Below are 18,237 nucleotides of genomic sequence, written 5' to 3'. Positions count from 1 at the left end.
TAGTCTAACCTTGTCATATGACTGGAGACGGATGAAAAACACTTTAAACATTATATTGTTTTTTTGTTGTTGTCTTCAGGTTGCTTACGGGAGCGCTGCTGAGGGACCCTGCATGCTGGTGGTGTCCATAGGCTTACCGAGTGTTTGGGCTTGCTATGGTCCTGTTGTTGGTGCTGGTGGCAGGGCCCTCAAGGGTATCCTGTTTTTATGATCTGTATTTTACAACCCAACCAGCCCTGAATGTCCTGCTTATGCGTTGGCCTCATGGACACACATATTGCATTCAGTTCAGAGTATTTGCTTGCTTTTACTTATAACATAACAGAAAGGTATATATGATGGAAAGAGAAATGAGAGAGACATGAACTGTTCCTGAATGAAAACCCTTTTAATATTTTAATAAACAAATCCCCCCGCGACCATGAATACAGGATAAGCGGTAGACAATGGATGGATGGATGGAAATCTTAACAATGTGGGTGGTGGAAGAAGTAGCTACTCAGAACTCTACTTAAGGAAAAGTAGTTATACTACAGTGTAAAATACTCAGTTACAAGTTAAATTTCCGCATTCAAAATATTACTCAAGTAAAAATACAAAAGTATTTTTGTAAGTATTTAAAATGTAGTATTTGTGCAGAATAATACATACTATAGTGTTTTATCAATAGTGGAGCTAAGTTTAACTACTTTATATAATGCTGGTTTAATCTATTATAATAAATACAGAGTAGAGCAGTAAAAATAAATTTCCCTCTGATCTATTGGGGAAGTATAAACTAGCACAAAATAGAAGTACACAAGTAGAAGTACGTCAACATTAAGTAAGTAATGGAGTCAATGAATTTGTTAAATGACACCACTGTTAACAGCAATACATTAAATAACTGTTTTCCTATTCAAACGTCACTATTCAAAATGAATCTGGAAAGTAAACTGTACATTTGACTTTGGATGTAAATAGGCTATTTTAAATAAAATGCCAGTACATCATTTTAACTTAAATCCTAATCCTTAAAGCATTACACTGAGCAACGGCGTAGCCTAACGTTGTGCGTATCTATGCAATCCCTGCATTCTGTACAACGTATTGCAGGCTCAACAAATCTGCCACTGGCAACTGAATGGCACTTCCGGTGGCACCCGCGGCTGCAGTTAAGCTGCAGGAGGTGACACCGCTGAAAGGAACTGGGTGCAGCTCCGACCACAACAGTGAAGCACTGTACCTCGTCCACCAGATTCACCGGTGGTATAGTCCGTCCCGTATTATAGTTCGTGTAAAAAAATGCAACATTTCCACGTGCATTTGCAATATCATTATGTAAAAAAAAAATTCAAGTAATTAACATTCCTACGTTGTAAGCAGAAGACACGCTAATTGCTCGCAGATGAGTTTGATTCTTGCGCCCTTTGTTTGTTTCCCGTCGGACAGATAAGGGACGGAAACCAAACAGCCACGTAGTAAAAGGCGAAGCTCGCAAACGGGTGAGCATTTACTGTCTTTGATTGCATTTTCGAAACTGTCATGCTCTAATTTACACATGGGGGTTTGTAACATACTTACGCGACAGAAGGTAATGCGTTGACCGTTTTTAAATATATATAATATATTTGACAAATCACTCTACACTGGCGGTTCTAGCTAACGTTAGCAAGTAGGCTAATTTAGCTTGACAGGTTCCGCCGTAAATACATAGAACGAGCGAGCTAGCTCTTTCGCTGGCTAGTATCGCTTTAAGTAGTCCTCCTGGTCATGAACCGGTGAGGTTTTTAATAAACCCAGTCAACACATGAGGGCATTATAACAACCTTCACACGTAACGTTGGCTATGTGTATCGATGACTGTCATTTGTCTTCTGAGCCGGTGACAGCAAGACGGTGAGAATCCGTGCTGAAGTAACTGACAGATAACGTTAGCCAGCTTAGCATCACCTTGGAGTCGAAGGTTCTCTTAAGTAGCTACCGGTATACCACCATACGATGATTGCATAACGTTAAACACGCACAGGGTTTGAATACATGTAGACGGCTGCATCAGCTGTTAATAAAGAGATTATAAATGAATGCAAGGCTCTTATTCAAATCCAAGGTGCAAAACGACAGTCCTTGCCTGTCGACAAATGTACACAATTTGTAAGCATGGCTTATATTTTTCTCAGTTGTTTGTACAAATTATGCAAACAGAATGTCAACGTTAGTAATAGTAGTTAATCTATATTTAACACAACACAATCTACTTGACTACCAAGCCAGCTTGTTAACCCTTGACTCTACCTTATGCTTAGATTAAAGCCGACTGTCTTGTTATACAACATCATTAGTGTCCAAAACCGATGGATGTTTATGTATATTGCTCTTTAGAATGTGTCATGTTGTTCAAACAGGGGATGCACACAGAATCTAGATCTTTATTGCTGGTATAGATGGGATGACATTTTTTTCTCCTTTAATTTTGATTAATGCTAATCTTTTTAAAAGATTTGATTGATCAATAACAAACAATGTGTGTATTATCTGTGATGCAATAACAATATTTGTTTCTTCAAGAAAAGTAAAGTGATACCAGTATGTTTGAGTACCATTTTAAGAGTTTTAAGCATATTTTAATGATTGTCGGGATTGTGTCATACATCAGTTATTTTGGCTAGGATAATCGTGACATGAAATTTTCATATTGTCCCATGTCTAGTGCTCAGACGGGTTCTTGGACACTGACATGCTCCCAGTTGACCTGTCTCCCAAGAAGATGGTTTTGTGAGAAATTCTCAAGATTTGTGACTGTTCAGTTTCTTAATGGAAATGGATCATAACCAGTCAGAAGCAGCTCAGATGGAGGCGAATGCTTATCAAGAAGACCATGTTATAAAATCGAAGTTGGAAAGTGAAATGCAGTTGAAACAACAAGCGCTGGACGACACACAAAATGCAACAGGGGATTTTCATAATGGTGAGTACTGATGCTGTCTTAACAGGATACCATTAGGTCCCCCCCCCCACCACCACCACCACTGCATGGCAACGGGGTCTTATTAAAGTCACAAGGATTCAAAGGCTATGAATCCTTTTCTATTGGATCTATTTGCAATATATTCCTACTGGAATGACTGCCCTTGTGCTGTGATTAGCTGGTATCTAACTCAGCTCTCTGATCTGCAAAGTTCTTTCCCCTTTAGGCATATTACTACTATTACTGGTAATGCTTGTATCCTGCCATGCATGACCTGTTTTAGTGGCTACTACAAGGCCTGAGCCAGCTCCATGCTCTTTCAACCGATGGGTTGAATAGCTGAACTGAATTTTTATTAGTCAATCTCAGGGGACCACTATGCTTATAGTTGGGTTAAGGTTTAGGAGGAGCCAAAAATATGGCAATATGGAAATCACTGAAAATGTATTTTTGGCAAAAAGAGCATGCGGCCGAGACAGGTCGCAGGTTTTCTCAGGCTAATGGGAATAATTTTAAGTTTATGGGCAGTCAGTTTCAGTAGTGGTAATAATAATGTTGTTTTTTTTTAAACATCTTAACCATTTTGCTGTGGACTGTGTGGGTGTGGTTTGATCAGAATTCTTTCACTGTGGCCTGTCGACATAAGCAAACAATCCCACAACTGATCAGCTTTTGAACTGTTGCTAAAAATAGACACAGACATATGTGGCTAAGCCTGTCTTATTTCAAACCAAGGAAAGAAGCACAGACAAAACACACAGAAAGTCTTGTATAAAATCAAACATTTTTTGAAATTCATTCCAAGATCAGCCATAAATGTGCTCCTTGATGCAAATGTAGGTACAACTGAAGTGATGCATCAGTAGTCACATTTTTCAGTTAAGTAATAGTATTTTGACAGAGTTGCCCGTCCAGCTTGCCAAGTGGAATAACTTCTCTCTTTTCAGTCCAGTTCACAAGAACTTATCATGACTAATTGTCAAATTCCTAAGGGTTTCTCTTCCCCCTGCTCCTTCAGGTCCTGTCAGTTCAGATGGGATGCAAAATGGAAACGGACTGGCAGAGGACTTAAGTGCTGCTGGGAACACCCATATAAATGGGTCCCTGCCTCTGACAGCCCCTCCCCCGAGCACCAGCTCCCCTGTCAACTCCCAGACCCAAGATCCCTCCCCAGGTTTGGCTGCTTTTCCACCCATGATGCTAGAGAAGTCTGAGGGGGCTAGTGCTGAGATCACGGTTCACACGGGTGATTCATTGCAGTCGCTCAGACTCAGTATGCCTATGCAGGAGACTGAATTGTGTAAGCATAAACGTATACAGAGTGAATGCCCCCCTGTATTCTAACCTCATTTTGTTGTGGGATGTTTTGCTGTTTTAGCTTGTGTACACATCTGTTTTAACTCCCTTGTCTGTGTATTATTTGGACAGGAGAATTAAGTGGCACTTTATTTCAGTAGTTTGAGTCTACCCCCTTTCTGCAACTTGCATAGACGTTTGATTCTGTGAGGGTGCTTCATTTGCAACACTGTTTGGACTAATGGCTGTGTTATGGAACTAATCCCTCTAGCATGTTGTCTTTTGATGGTATTTTGAAGTCAGGCACATTTGCATTGTTCACAGTTATGATTTATGAAATGAAATATTTTTAGGCTTGGAACAAACTGATGATTTTCATTTGGCTTCACATTCAAGTCCCACACAGATTTTATGTAGCAGTAAATTAAGAATCCTACAGCATTTCTTTTTATGGATATGACTGATCCAGTGTCCATCAGTTTAAGGCTGATGTCTTCATCAAACATGATTGGAATATTGACAAAACTAGCTCCATAGCTGTTGCAGTTATCACTGCATTTATGTTTTCCATATGCACTTACATTAACCAAGCAAAGGGAAACAGTGATGGGGCAGCCTTTAGATATATGGGTGTAACATATAAAGTCGAGGTGAAACAACATTTCAAGAGCATCTATCTTCCGTATGATAATATATTTCCAAGTGAAACAGGATAGACGGGCTGAACATAGTGTTGGTAGGAATTTGATTAGATCATTGAAGGGATTAGCACGCAAACTTCTCTAGCTCTGTGCTGTCAAAAGATTGATGGATGGATGTCATGATATTATTGTTTGAAATCGGTTGCTACTAGCTGATGTAAGCATGCGTAATATTATGTTTTCCAAGAAAAAATATTGGATTTTATTTGTTTTGTAATTATTTCAGCATATTGTTAAATAGGTGCAGTGAAATCCTCTGAACGGGTTAAAAAAAAGTTTTTATTTCAGCTCGACTTTATTACCTTTACTTTCGCCTGCTCTAAAAATCTACAGTAGTTGTCAGGTAAGTTGCAGTGGAGTTTGTTACCTACCAATGCGGATGCCTTGTATGAAAAACATGTTTTCTGTTCAGGTGTTAACATGGGAGACTCCAGTTTGAATAATTTGTTGACTTGTGGTATGAGGAGTGAGAACAGGATATACATAATATATATTTTTATCAATTATTTCCCTTTATTTATGTGGGGAGACCTTATGATTTATGATCACGTCATCTTATTTAACATTAATTGCTTGTTTTTCACTAAAAAGGATGTTCACTAAAACAAGATTTGTGTTTTATCTCTGACGCAATAAAAATATTTATTTCTCGACAAAATCTAAAGTGATGCTGGTATGGTTTAGTGCTATTGTAAGAGTTTTAAGTGGATTTTGAAGATAATTGGGATAATATCGTCAATCACAATTTTGGCCAGGGTAATCGTGACATGAAATTTTCATATCATCCCATGCCTATTCTTAAACAAGCCTTTACATTTAATAAATGATGCAACATACAGTTAATTGCTTGGGTACACCTTTTACAGTCATAAGATCAGGTTCTGTGTAAATAAAGAGCTGTGGTGTAGTTGTGCACTATTGACTCAAAGGGAACATTTCCTCGCATACTTTCCCTTCAGCCAACCAGAAGCCATCTTTGGAGATGGAGAATGAGGAGAAGATTCGCCTGGAGGCTCGCCGGCGTCTGGAGGAGCAACTCAAACAGTACAGAGTGCAGAGACACAAGGAGAGGGTGAGTGAATGGAGTAGCTGTGCCCTTGAGGTCAAAACCAGTTTCGCCAGCTTCTGCATCATTTACATGACGTTTCTATAATTTTTGATGCTGTACATGTGCCGTTCAGCAGGTTTGCTTCCAGAGTGCCCTATATTTGTATCTTTGTTCTTTATAGTTTGTCATTGCTATCCCTAATTTAAGCAACAAACAACCATGTGTCAAATGTGAACAGGATGTCAGAACCATGATTAATTTCTTTCTGTTTCTAGTCTCACCGCACCACCCCCAAGAACAGACCATTCAGCACCCTGGATCCAGAGCTTATGCTGCATCCTGAGGCTCTGCCCAGGGCCAACACTGTTGCTATGACCACAGAGTATTCCTTCCTGAGGACCAGTGTGCCCCGTGGTCCCAAACTGGGGAGCTTGGGAATTCCCCTTTCCAAGGAGAGAAAGTCCAGATCACCTCGCCCAAGCAAGATCCACTCCTTGGCTGACTACCAGTCTCCTGAGAATGATGGTGCAGGTGGAGGTGGAGGTGGCGGAGGTAGAGTCAGAACAGCCGACAACACCATGAGCTCCCTCCAGTCCACCGTTAGCTCGGTGTCCACTTTGTCTGAGGTCAGTGTGATGTCGGAGGGCAGCACCTGTGAGACGGAGGCACAGCCTGGTGCTTTGCTCCAAGTTGGGGACAATGTCTCAGAAATCGACGGCAGTGAATCAGGAACAAGGCCAGGAAACGATGGCAATGACAGTGACAGCTCGTCCTACAGCAGTGTGTCTACCAGGGGGACATACGGGATCCTCTCCGCAGCAGTGGAGAGGCAGCAGGGGCCCTACACGGTAGAGGGGAGGGAAATTGCCCCCGAGGCCATGGGTCAGTACCCCTCCCTGCAGGAGGTTCTGCAGGCGGCCAGTGAAGAGCAGCACCTGCTGGAGCTGGAGCAGGAGGGCGAAGGGACAGCCGAGCCTCGCAGCCGCAGGGATAGTTTCTCCAGCAGGTATTTGTCAACAGAATTTCAATGTCTACTTATTGCCTAAACATTTGAGCACTAATGTTGTTAATATTTGTTGCAGTGTTTCTTTGGAGAGTTCAGTGATGGGCCATGACGATATGCTGCAGGTGTTGAAAGAGAAAATGCGACTGGAGGGTCAGCTGGAATCTTTGTCATCTGAAGCCAATCAGGTAATACTTATTTCAATTTTGTCTCTTATCTTCCTTCAGCACGAGTTGTCGTAGTAGAAGTGATTTACTTTTGCAAACAGTGCTTGCTGCGTTGGCATAAAAAAATAAATACTTATTACAGATCAACACTAGGGTTGTAACGGTACACAAAAATCATGGTTCGGTACATACCTTTGAATGTGTGTCTTTTATTTATTTATTTATGTGTTCAAATGTATGTTTGACTTATGTGAAATGCATGTGCCTGTTGAGCCCTGTCAAAGAGGAATTTCTGCCACCATTTTTTGGGGCAGACAATAAAGTTTTATCTATCTATCTATACCTCTGTTTTTGGGTCACGGTACATTTACGCTACAATAGGGAAAACAAAGAAAATGCAGATTATATATAGTAGTAGTAGTAGTAGTAGTGTGTGTGTGTGTATATATATATATATATATATATATATATATATATATATATATATATATATATATATATATATATATATATATATTTCTTTATTACATATTTTTAGTTCATTTATTTTTAAAATTACCTTCTACAGTTGCTGATTTACCATAATTCTAACACATTTAAGACACTCATATTAGTGATTAAATTTAGGATAATGGCTGTTAATTTATCTGCCCAGATGACATTTTCTGGTTACCAAGAATGATTGGACATTAGTGCTGACCACACTGTCCTTTCCTCCAGGCTCTCAAGGAGAAGACGGAGCTTCAGGCCCAGCTCGCTACAGCGAATGCTCAGCTGCAGGCTAAGAAGGAGGAGGCTCAGGTCACGCAGGAGAAGCAGAGTGCCCTCACTACAGATGTCATAACACTGCGGAAAAACTGCAGCCAGCTGGAGAAGGCCATGGTGGAGCTCCAGGGCAGCCTGGAGAGCAAGAATGCTAGTTTGACTTCTCTTAGCAATGACCTGAGGGTGGCTGAAGACCAATACAACAGGCTGATGGGGAAGGTGGAGGAGATGCAAAACATTGTAACCTTGAGAGACAGTACAGGCGAGTAACAGAGACTCAGAGAGCTCAGTGTAAAATAAATGGCCAACATTTCGAATTCAATTGGCGTACACCCTGAATACCGATTCACTCATGAGTAAATGGGATGCTTTGGTCTTGCTCTTTTGCAGTCCAGGATTTGCGTCAGCAAATGGGTGGTCTTCAGAGCCAGCTTCAACAGGTCCAGCTGGAGCGCAGCACCCTGCAGAGCCGAATGAAGACCTCTCAGGCCGAGATTGACTCCCTTAAGCAGCTCAGACAGTGGTATCAGCAACAGCTAGCATTGGCCCAGGAGGCAAGAGTGCGACTGCAAAGCGAAATGGCTAACATGCAGGTAGGGTTGATCCTGATGTGGTTGGTTTTACATCAGGGCATGACATTCATTAGACAAGAGTTGATATGACACATTATTTGTTTGTTTGTTTGTTTTTTTCTCCCAGGCAGGACAGATGACTCAGATTGGTGTCCTGGAACATCTAAAGCTGGAGAATGTTACTCTGTCCCACCAACTCACTGAGACCCAACACCGCTCTATCAAAGATAAAGAGCGTATTGCTGTTCAGCTGCAGAGCATTGAGGTATACTGAGCAACATCCCTTTTCTAAATATGCCATCTGTTTTGTAAAGTTTATTTATCCACTCAGGAAACAACCCATACCTTAAGGTCATCATTTAGTCAAGACCTTGGATAAAAGCAGGCTTTTCAATCTAGCGTATTGTAAAAAATATTTGACTCCCTGTGACTTAGGTCGACATGCTGACCCAGGAAGCTGCCTATAAGCAGATCCAGGATGCAAAGAACATGGTGGAAGATGATCTGCAGCACAAACTGGATGAGTTTGAGGATGAGCGAGAGCGTTTAATTAAACTGGCCAACACAGCCAACAGCCTGGAAAGGGAACTAGAGCAGGTAATCGAAGCATTTCTTTCCCACTTTGTGTGGGCAGTAACATTTGTATTGTATTCTGCTCTAAATGACTTTTCACACTCTATCCTTCTTAGGCGACATTGATCCTTTCCCAGAAGGACATGCAGCTGCAGTCACTCCAGAATGAACATCTGGAGCTGATGCGCCAGCTGACCACAACTCAGGACAACCTGCAAACCAAAGAGCAGTCCATCAACCAGTTAGAGGCCCGCTACCTGGAGCTGGAGGCCCAGCTGGCTGAGCTGCAGAGGGAGAGCAGCACCAAGGACGACAACATCCAGTTCCTCCAGAACGAGAAGATTGTCCTGGAGGTAGCGCTGCAGGCAGCCCGGGCTGAGAAGAGCCAACTTGACGAGGGTGCTGAACGCCTCGGAGAAGATGTTCTGGTGGCTTCAGATGTCTTGGATCAGCTCAGACAGGAAGTCCAGGTCAAAGCCAATCAGGTATGATAGCGCAATTATTTATGCATTGTAGGAATTCTTGAGCTACTATTGATCTTTGACTCTTTCTGTACCCCTTTCACAAAGGCTATTTGGTTTAAGTGAAATTCAGCAATTTAAACATAATTCAAGTAGGGCTGAGTGATTTTATCGATTCTGCGATATAAATCGATATTTTGTTTCCACAGAAAGTATCGATTTTTTAGCCACGAGTATCGATACATTATGTCCCATTCAAATCCCCCTGGCACTCTGCCCGCGGCGCCGAGAGACGGCCGCGCAGGATCGCGGCGCTTCGCGTCTGGTCTGAACTGCACTATCGGTTAACAAAGGCGCCGAAAGGAAGCGTGCTTCGTTCGCGGTGCTTCAGCGGCCGCCCGGTTCACGCCGGCATGACGCCAGGTTCACACGAGCTGCTGCAAAGCGTCACGGCCACGGAAATCACACATGATCCGCTGCCCCCCAGTTCAGACCAGACGCGTATTTCTCCGCGACGGTCGACAAGTGCTTCTGCTCAGCTGTTATTCATTCAGAGCTATTTTTTTCATCGTGGCTAAGTAAATAACCTCATGAAATTAATAAGCCATATTACTGTAGACACCCAAAACCCCACAGCCAGCCCACTCCGTTGCTGTGTGTGTGTGTGTGTGTGTGTGTGTGTGTGTGTGTGTGTGTGTGTGTGTGTGTGTGTGTGTGTGTGTGTGTGTGTGTGTGTGTGTGTGTGTGTGTGTGTGTGTGTGTGTGTGTGTGTGTGTGTGTGTGTGTGTGTGTGTGTGTGTGTGCTTTGTAAGTTACAGTTTGCACTTCAATAAATGTAACTTATTTTCTCACCACATATTTGATTTATTTTGTCCAGCATTTGCAAGCTGGAGACTCTCTGTCCAGTCAGAGCCATATATTGTGTAATTGATTCTTTCAGTTGATATTAATTCAATCCAAGTAAATGGAACACTCACAAGATGTCACCAAAATCACACTGTACCTTTTAAATCTTTCAGAAAATGATGTAAGTGTATCGAATTATATCGAATCGTATCGAATCGTATCGTTGACTGAATATCGTGATTTATATCGTATCGTGAGCTGAATATCGTATCGTATCGCGAGATTAGTGTATCGCTACAGCCCTAAATTCAAGTAGCTTTTACATCCATGTTGAGGGACTTTTCACCATGATGTAGTGAATAATGAAGGGCCTTTGTTCTGTTACAGATTGAAGTTCTACAACAAGAAAATAGTTCCTTGAAGAAACTATCTCAGAAACTGAAGGAGCAGTTCCAACAACAAAAGGTTAGACATCCTCCTTGCTCTTACAGTACGTAACATCATGTACAGCTCTCAGACCTTGTAGAAGCCAGTGTAGACTCTGCATATATTTATTGTTTTTATGACATTTATTTTTTTTAAATCTCCCGGGTGGTTAAGGTTGATGCTCATGCTGTGGTGAGAGGACGTATTGTAGAGGCAGATGGCTGTCATCTCAGCTGAGTGCTGCTTGACACGCCTCAGTGGAAGGAGCAGGGATGGATGCAGCTCATTTTGCATAGACAGGCTGTCATAAAGAGGGTGGAGTTCATTGACAGAATGACAGAAATGTGAATTGTACTGAATTTCTTTCGAGACTTGAGCTATTCAATACCCTTCAGACTCATGCATTAACATTCAGCATGGTCCATCAAAGTGTATCGGGGACTACTTGGAACCAAGGAAAGCAAACTAGAATACCTTTTGTTGGTAAAGAAGAAAAATCTGGCTGCATTATCAACAAATATATCTCTTCACCACGTCTGAAGTAACTGGGAAATGAATGAGAAGTCAGTGACGTGTGAGGTACTGTTTTTAAAAGTTTTAAAATGTTTAAAAGAGTAAACGAAACAAGTAAATATTAAGAACTGCTAAGCAGGTTCTTAAAGGCACAAATTGTGAAATGATCTTTCTCAAGCCTAGAGATGATGCAGTGTGTCATTCAAACCTCTCCCCTACACTGTATCTATGGTATGTGGTGAAAAGTCTTTAGCCTGCTGTCGAGACAAACATCAGCAGGACTACTTGCACTCATTGAGAGGAAACAATGCTCACTTCATTAATTAGACACATGCTTATTGATTTCCCAGGTGATGGTGGAAGCCTACCGTCGGGACGCCAGCTCCAAAGACCAGTTGATCAGTGAGCTCAAGTCCACCAAAAAGCGCCTGTTGGTGGAGGTGAAGGACCTGAAGCAGGAGCTGCTGGGTCTGCAGGGGGAGAAGCAGAAAGCAGAACTGGAGCAGGCCCGGCTCCAGAAGGAGGTGGTGAGAGTCCAGGAGCAGATGAACAGCATGGAGGCCCATCTGCAAACTATTCAAAAGGAAAGGGATCAGTTAGAGACACAGATCCAGGTAATACTAAATATTATTTGTTCAATAATTCTTCTTAAATGTACTTCACAAAGTACTTTTAAAGGAAATGTTGATGTTTTGGGCTGGTATAAACTGTTAAAGTGTGAATCCTGTTGTAATGTGAAGTGTTGTTATTCTGTTACACTCCAGTCTCTACAGTTTGATCAGAGCCAGCTAGCAGCAGTGACGGAAGAGAACGAAGGCTTGAGGAAACAGGTGGAGCAGCTGGAGGGAGAAGCCAAAAAGTGAGTCATTGCTGCGTGGAGAGTTGGAGAGCTTGAATGACTCCCACAATAATATCTTGGACCATGACGCATATATCTGTTATCAAGTGATATCTATAAATATAAATAAAGGCTTTTTATAAATTGCTTCTACAGTCCCTGATCTCCATGTAGACATGTGAGTCAGCACATGGGGTTGGAAAAGTACATCTATCACCATTATGCTGTGTTTGTGTGCCATGTGTATCTGTAAATGTAAGGCGACTTTAAAGATGTACAGTCTGCACACCGACATCTTGTGTTCATGTATCGTCAGCTGTCAGAACAACCTGATTTCCTCAGAGACATGTTTCACTTCATTTCTGATCTGCATCTAATAGGGCCATCTCAGAGCAGAAGGTGCGTGTGAAGCGGCTTGGGACAGATTTGACCAGTGCTCAGAAGGAGATGAAGGCCAAACACAAGGCCTATGAGAATGCTGTGGGCATCCTGAGTAGGAGGCTCCAAGAGGCTCTGACTGACAAGGAGACGGCCGAGGCAGAGCTGGTCAAACTCAAGGCCCAGGTGTCTGATGGGGGAAACAGCCAGGCCTTACAGGTACTGGAAGAACCTGCCAGACCTTTTACAGTTGCTTGAAACATTCAGGCCATTGGCACATGGAAAAGCACCATTGTTGTAAAGATCATTCTGCGGGGCGAGGGCTCTCTTCCACTAACAGTCCTTGGCAGGTGAAAATAGGTTACAGTATCTGTGGGACTCTTACTACATGCTGTACAAACATTAGGAGGCCTAATGTAGTTGGGATACAAGGATATAAAACCACTTTTTCCTGCACCAGGAAAACCACTTAATACATTAAGAGATGTTTATTTTGCCACTGTCAAGCAAAATGGAAAATGAGTAATATCTTGCGTTCCTATTTGAAGTTAAGGAGCACTTTTATGCAGTTAGCTTGTTGTACTGTAAGTACTTCCCCATAGTCTGAATGAGGGATACTATAGTTAAAAAGCCACGTTTCATTTTTTGCTGTTGTACACCAAACAAGGACACCATTTTATAATAATTGAAAAGGATGCCTTCAAGCTACCTTTGTCCTTCTATATCACAAAGATATTGTCATTTAATTGTGAACACTCTTGGATAATTGCATGTACTGAGTAAGTAAAAAGGGATAGAAATACAGTGTGGTTTTATTTGTCATCCAGGAGAAGGTTAAGGCTCTGCAGGCTGAGCTGCAGGCTGTGGCCAACAGCAAGGCTATGCTGGAGAAGGAGCTGCAGGAAGTGATCACCCTCACGTCCACAGAGCTGGAAGAGTACCAGGAGAAGGTCCTGGAGCTGGAGGATGAGGTGAGCAATGATCAATTTGTGTCCGTTTGTTTCCTTTTTTAATTTTAGGATGCTGATGACTATGATTCATGTCTTCACACTTCTTTGTAATCACTCAGTTCATATATCTTATTTTGCAATAATGACATGTATTACCTTCATAGCTTCAAGAGTCTCGATGCTTCAAGAAGCGGATTCGAAAGCTGGAAGATGCCAACAAGAAGCTTGCACTGGAGCTGGAACATGAAAAAGGGAAATTGGCTGGATTGGCACAGTCCCACAATACACTGAAGGAGCATTCCAATATTCTGGAGTCTGCCTTAGCGAAAAGAGAGGCAGATCTTGTCCAGCTGAATTTACAGGTGAAATTAATAATTTGCGTCATAAAGTTTTTTATTTATTGCCCCTGTATTTTAATGTCTTGTGTTGTCTGTATGCCATAGAAAAAATGTTTGAAAAATAACGCACTTTTGATTTTTTTAACAAAACATTGTTTTCCCATGAATCCTTTTTATAGGTTCAAGCTGTTCTAAAGCGTAAAGAGGAGGAGGACCAGCAAATGAAGCAAGTGGTACAAACTCTGCAGCTCGCCTTGGAAAAGGAGAAAACCAAAGTCAATGACCTGAAAGAACAGGTAGGCGCTCTAAGGATGCAGTGTGTTCTCATTTTAAAGTTGAAATGTCCACAGCTGAAGCATTTGGCTCTCCTGGGGCGTTTGGGTTGTACTGATGTAATGTGTCCTTTAGGTGGCAGCAGCAAAGGCTGAAGCAGCCCACAGTAGACGGCACTACAGGGCAGCCATGCTGGAGCTGTCCGAGATCAAGAAGGACCTGCAGGCCAAAGAGGACTTAGTCAAAGCTCTGCAGAGTGAATCTCACAAATTACAGTATGTGCATTTGTCTGATTTTTGTTTTTGATGTGTTATCGGGTTGCAAAGGACCTCTTGGTACTCATTTATCATTGATACTCTGCAGGGCTCAGGATGAACAGCACTCTCAGGAGGTATCCAGGTTCCAAGAGGAACTGGCTGAGGCCCATTTACAGCTCCAGGTCCTCCAGAAACAACTGGATGAAGAACTGGCCAAGCAGCCCCTCACTACCCAAGAGGTGAGAGACTGATTAATGGTTATTTAAATGTTTGTTTCATATTGTTCTTTTTGTGATTTTAATTGATTATGATAAAACATCCATGTACCTTTAGGGTTCCAGTTCTCTAAAATCCGTTGCATCCTCAGTTTGAGCCGTCACGTGTTATTGTAGAAAAACTGATGTCTAAAATTGACTGCTCCTTCAGGTTGAGGACCTGAAGTGGGAGGTGGAGCAGAGGCAGAGGGAGATCGAGACTCAGAAGCAGCAGCTGGAGATGATGGAGCAGTGTCAGCACAGGGAGCTTGACAACCTACAGAGAGCTCTGCAGGCAAGTATTCTCTTTCCACTTGTAAAAGCTTACGTGAACCTTCCTCTTCCCCTTTTAAAAAAAATGTTTCTAACAAAGATGAATCTCTGTCTCAGAACATCAAGGTGGAGCTGGAGTCAGTGCAGGATGAACTCAGCGGCACCCGGAAGGACAAGTTCATGCTCCAGGCCAAAGTGGCTGAGCTGAGGAACAGCATGAAGACGGTCCTACTGCAGAACCAGCAACTCAAACAGGACCTTAAGCAGAGCCGTCTTAGGAAGGTTTGAAACCTTATATTTCACAAGATTTCCAGCCACTGTATTTTAAATCATCATTTGTACAATCTCTGTAGTGACTTTTACTGTGAACACGTGACAATGTCAAAAACTGTCTGCCTCCTCTGTTCCACACACCTGGAGCCTTGGAGATTAACTACATGCACTTTGGAGCAATGTGCCACCCTGTGTCCAACTCAAGAACTGCATGTATAAATTCGACAGACTATAACTATATTATGGCTCCAACAATCTCTGTCACCTTTTACGCCAGTATATCTGATGTTCAGTCAGATTCTTTGAATATTTAACTTAAGTTATATATGAATTAGGGCTGTCAAAATGATTGTGTTAACGCAGGATGATTCATTTGTGGAATTAACGCATGTTTTTGTTTTAGAAGTTAGCGACAACACTGGCTGCTCGTCTGAGTCTCTTAGCTTTTTATCTTTTAATATTTATTTTTACTTTGAAACTGATAGCACGGTTAATTATTAATATCGCTACTGCAAACTCTGCTCTGCTTGTGTCAGGAAAACACAAAGCTGAATGTTTTCAAAGTTTTTGTTTGAACTGTTATGTTATTATTAAGTACTCATATTTTAAGTTTATTTTATTTAAGTACTCAGTCTGAAAAGTGGTTTCGGCACATTATACGCCTTTGTCACTTTATGCCTAGACAGCAGTAAGCACAGGCTACGTTTTTAAACAGATGATGTACCCATTTATTTCTGTGAGCAATGTATAAAGTACAAAGTTTTAAAGGCCAATGTTGTGCGTATAATTCCAAATAAGAAATGCCTGCTGAAGATAGCTGACTAAATACTTCCCTGTAATGTTCTTGTTGTTGGAGCAGCAGCGCATGGAGCTGAAGAGTGAGGGGAACCCATCCAACCCAGTGACACCAGTTAAAATTCCAGACTGCCCAGTGCCTGCCTCCCTGTTGGATGAGTTGTTGAAACCATCAACATCTGTCAACAAAGAGCCCCTCAACAACCTGCACAGCTGTTTACGGCAACTCAAGTAAGCCCATTTGTCGAACCAAATGACTGAACATTGTCGACGTACCTGAATGGAGGTTTTTGTTGTTGTTTTGTTGTAGTGCCGAGCAGCTATCTGAATACCAGAATGCATGTGATGTTTTGTTGTTTTCCTCAGGGAGGAGATGGACAGTCTCCAAAGGCAGATGGAGGAACACACGGTAACAGTACATGAGTCAATGAACTCGTGGACAAATGCAGAGGAGGAACTGGCTCAACTGGAGCTTGAAAACATCTCTGAATCATCAACACCGCTAAACAACATGCTTGTGGAAAATAACAATGAAGCAGATCAGCAGCAGTCATAACAGAAGAACTTTTCTCAGGCCATTAGAGGGAGAGTGGAGTTTTATCCACAAAGGCACTTTTCAGCCCCTTATTCCCTTTCTCTTTTCTTAACAATTGCTGCCAACATTTGGCATTGTCCCATCAGCACAGACGTGCTTTCGCAGAGTAATACTTTATTAACTATAGCTTTATTCTTTCCTCTTTATTTGACAGTTGTTTATATTTTTTGTTAAGCTATTGTCACGTTTATTTATTTAGAGTTATGGAACTACTACCCATCTGACAGCCTCTCTAAGAGGACCCCCCATCTTCAGTTTTCTTATCATAGATATAAATATGGTCTCGTATGGACCATTAAACTAATCTGTAGGGCAAGTTTTTCCCAGTAGCATCCGCAAATTAGTGGCTTCAGATGCTGCTCCAAGATGGCTGACATTATTCAAGATATTTTAATGAAAAAACAAACAGACATTAATCTGTCATCAGACTGGCTTTGAACTGTTCTTCCATTTCTTTGTGCCTGTGTATGAGAGCATATGCTCATCTATGATTTAACTGGCGTGGTTATGCATCCATATTGTTGCTAAGCCGTTGACGATGAAACATCATTATTCCATTTCATGAAGTTAAGTTATGCATAATTGTGATCCTTTTTATGTATGCCTCATGTTAAAATGCAGTGTTTCTTACATTTGTTGTAACCATATCACCTTGGGTTCTTAAACTAAAAACATATATCTCAGTTATATATGGAGGTGTTTTGTCTAGCATGGACTGCAGTCATTTGTATGCAAAAAAAGCCTTAAGCAATCTTTAATCCTCTGTAATGGACTAAGTTGGTTTGAGTTTAGTATTTCTGCTGAGGGTGTGTAATATGTTGTATTGTATGTGTGTGCAAATCCTTACTGAAGAATGGTTTATTGTAAAATAAGTGGGTCACATTAACAGCGAGAAAAAGTTGTACAATGAAGCAGAAATGTTACTACTTCTAACAGCAGGCGCAATCAGATGTGTTCATTTTCTGTTACATTTGGTACGTATTATATTTACCAAAAAAAAAAAAAGACTACCCCAGAATCAGATGTTATGCTTGTTTTATGGCAGTTTCATGGATATGGGTGTAAGCTAATTGTTTCCAGAGTTTAATATATACATTTCCTTTTTGTTCGATTGTAAAGTCATCATAATTGTTTAATAGTGTAACAAAGATGAAATACAAAATAGCACATGCAAAACGTAAATCAAAGCCGATAGTAATTCTAGTACAGATGCACTAAAAGGTCAGTGAAGAGGGGCTATTGCATGGTACTTTGTGCATGCACCTCCGCTGCAGCTGCCTTGTTGGTGCTCATTCTCACACTAAAGAAAATCACTTTTTTGAACACCATTGTATGCTTATGCATTTCCAAAGGGACAATACATATTTTGAAGAGAATGCTGACTGAGGCATTGCCAAGAAATGTACTGACATAATATTGTAGACGGTATCTTCCAAACTACTTTCACTGAAACGTGAGCTAGTAGGCTGAAATTACTTGCTTTTCGGTACCAGCGCTCGTGCTGCTGTCTGCCTTTTTTTTTTTTTTTTTTTTTCAACGATTGAAATTGATTCATTCCTATGTTCTAACATTTGTGTTGGGAGATGTGATTGTATTTATCATAAAATTGCACTATTCATCTGTCATTATAGTTTGTGCTCATTCATTATAGATTGAGTTATGAATGATGTCTCATTTTCCAACGTTTAGACAGCT

General features: G+C 41.4%; 1 protein-coding gene across 2 annotated transcripts; it reads left to right on the top strand.

Moving 5' to 3' along the window:
- The first annotated feature begins 1,435 nt into the window (after nt 1-1,435).
- golga3 (golgin A3) lies at nt 1,436-18,165 on the top strand. Of its 2 annotated transcripts, none has more exons than XM_084024099.1 (24): nt 1,436-1,484; nt 2,690-2,947; nt 3,966-4,121; nt 5,904-6,016; nt 6,268-6,998; nt 7,075-7,183; nt 7,883-8,189; nt 8,318-8,520; nt 8,627-8,764; nt 8,935-9,096; nt 9,189-9,557; nt 10,767-10,844; nt 11,669-11,932; nt 12,083-12,177; nt 12,537-12,753; nt 13,362-13,505; nt 13,649-13,846; nt 14,002-14,118; nt 14,231-14,370; nt 14,459-14,591; nt 14,779-14,901; nt 14,997-15,161; nt 16,012-16,178; nt 16,314-18,165. In XM_084024099.1, the coding sequence occupies exons 2-24, from the start codon at nt 2,794-2,796 to the stop codon at nt 16,501-16,503; spliced, it is 4,473 nt and encodes a 1,490-aa protein (XP_083880225.1). In that variant the 5' UTR covers nt 1,436-1,484; nt 2,690-2,793; the 3' UTR covers nt 16,504-18,165. The 2 variants fall into 2 exon arrangements, with proteins under 2 accessions (XP_083880225.1, XP_083880224.1); XM_084024098.1 differs by having other exon boundaries at nt 3,966-4,247.
- Nucleotides 18,166-18,237: the final 72 nt, after the last annotated feature.

This window comes from Eutrigla gurnardus, assembly GCF_963514095.1.
Source record: "Eutrigla gurnardus genome assembly, chromosome: 13".
Taxonomy (NCBI): domain Eukaryota; kingdom Metazoa; phylum Chordata; class Actinopteri; order Perciformes; family Triglidae; genus Eutrigla; species Eutrigla gurnardus.
This window is presented reverse-complemented; position numbering and strand designations above follow the sequence as displayed.

What these genes read in the sequence shown, in the direction of transcription:
- golga3 (XM_084024098.1), top strand. Translation starts at nt 2,794, where the DNA reads ATGGAAATGGATCATAACCAGTCAGAAGCAGCTCAGATGGAGGCGAAT. An exon ending in TGTCATCTGAAGCCAATCAG is followed by an intron (nt 7,184 to 7,882) that starts GTAATACTTATT and finishes CCTTTCCTCCAG; the next exon opens with GCTCTCAAGGAGAAGACGGA. An exon ending in GCGAAATGGCTAACATGCAG is followed by an intron (nt 8,521 to 8,626) that starts GTAGGGTTGATC and finishes TTTTTCTCCCAG; the next exon opens with GCAGGACAGATGACTCAGAT.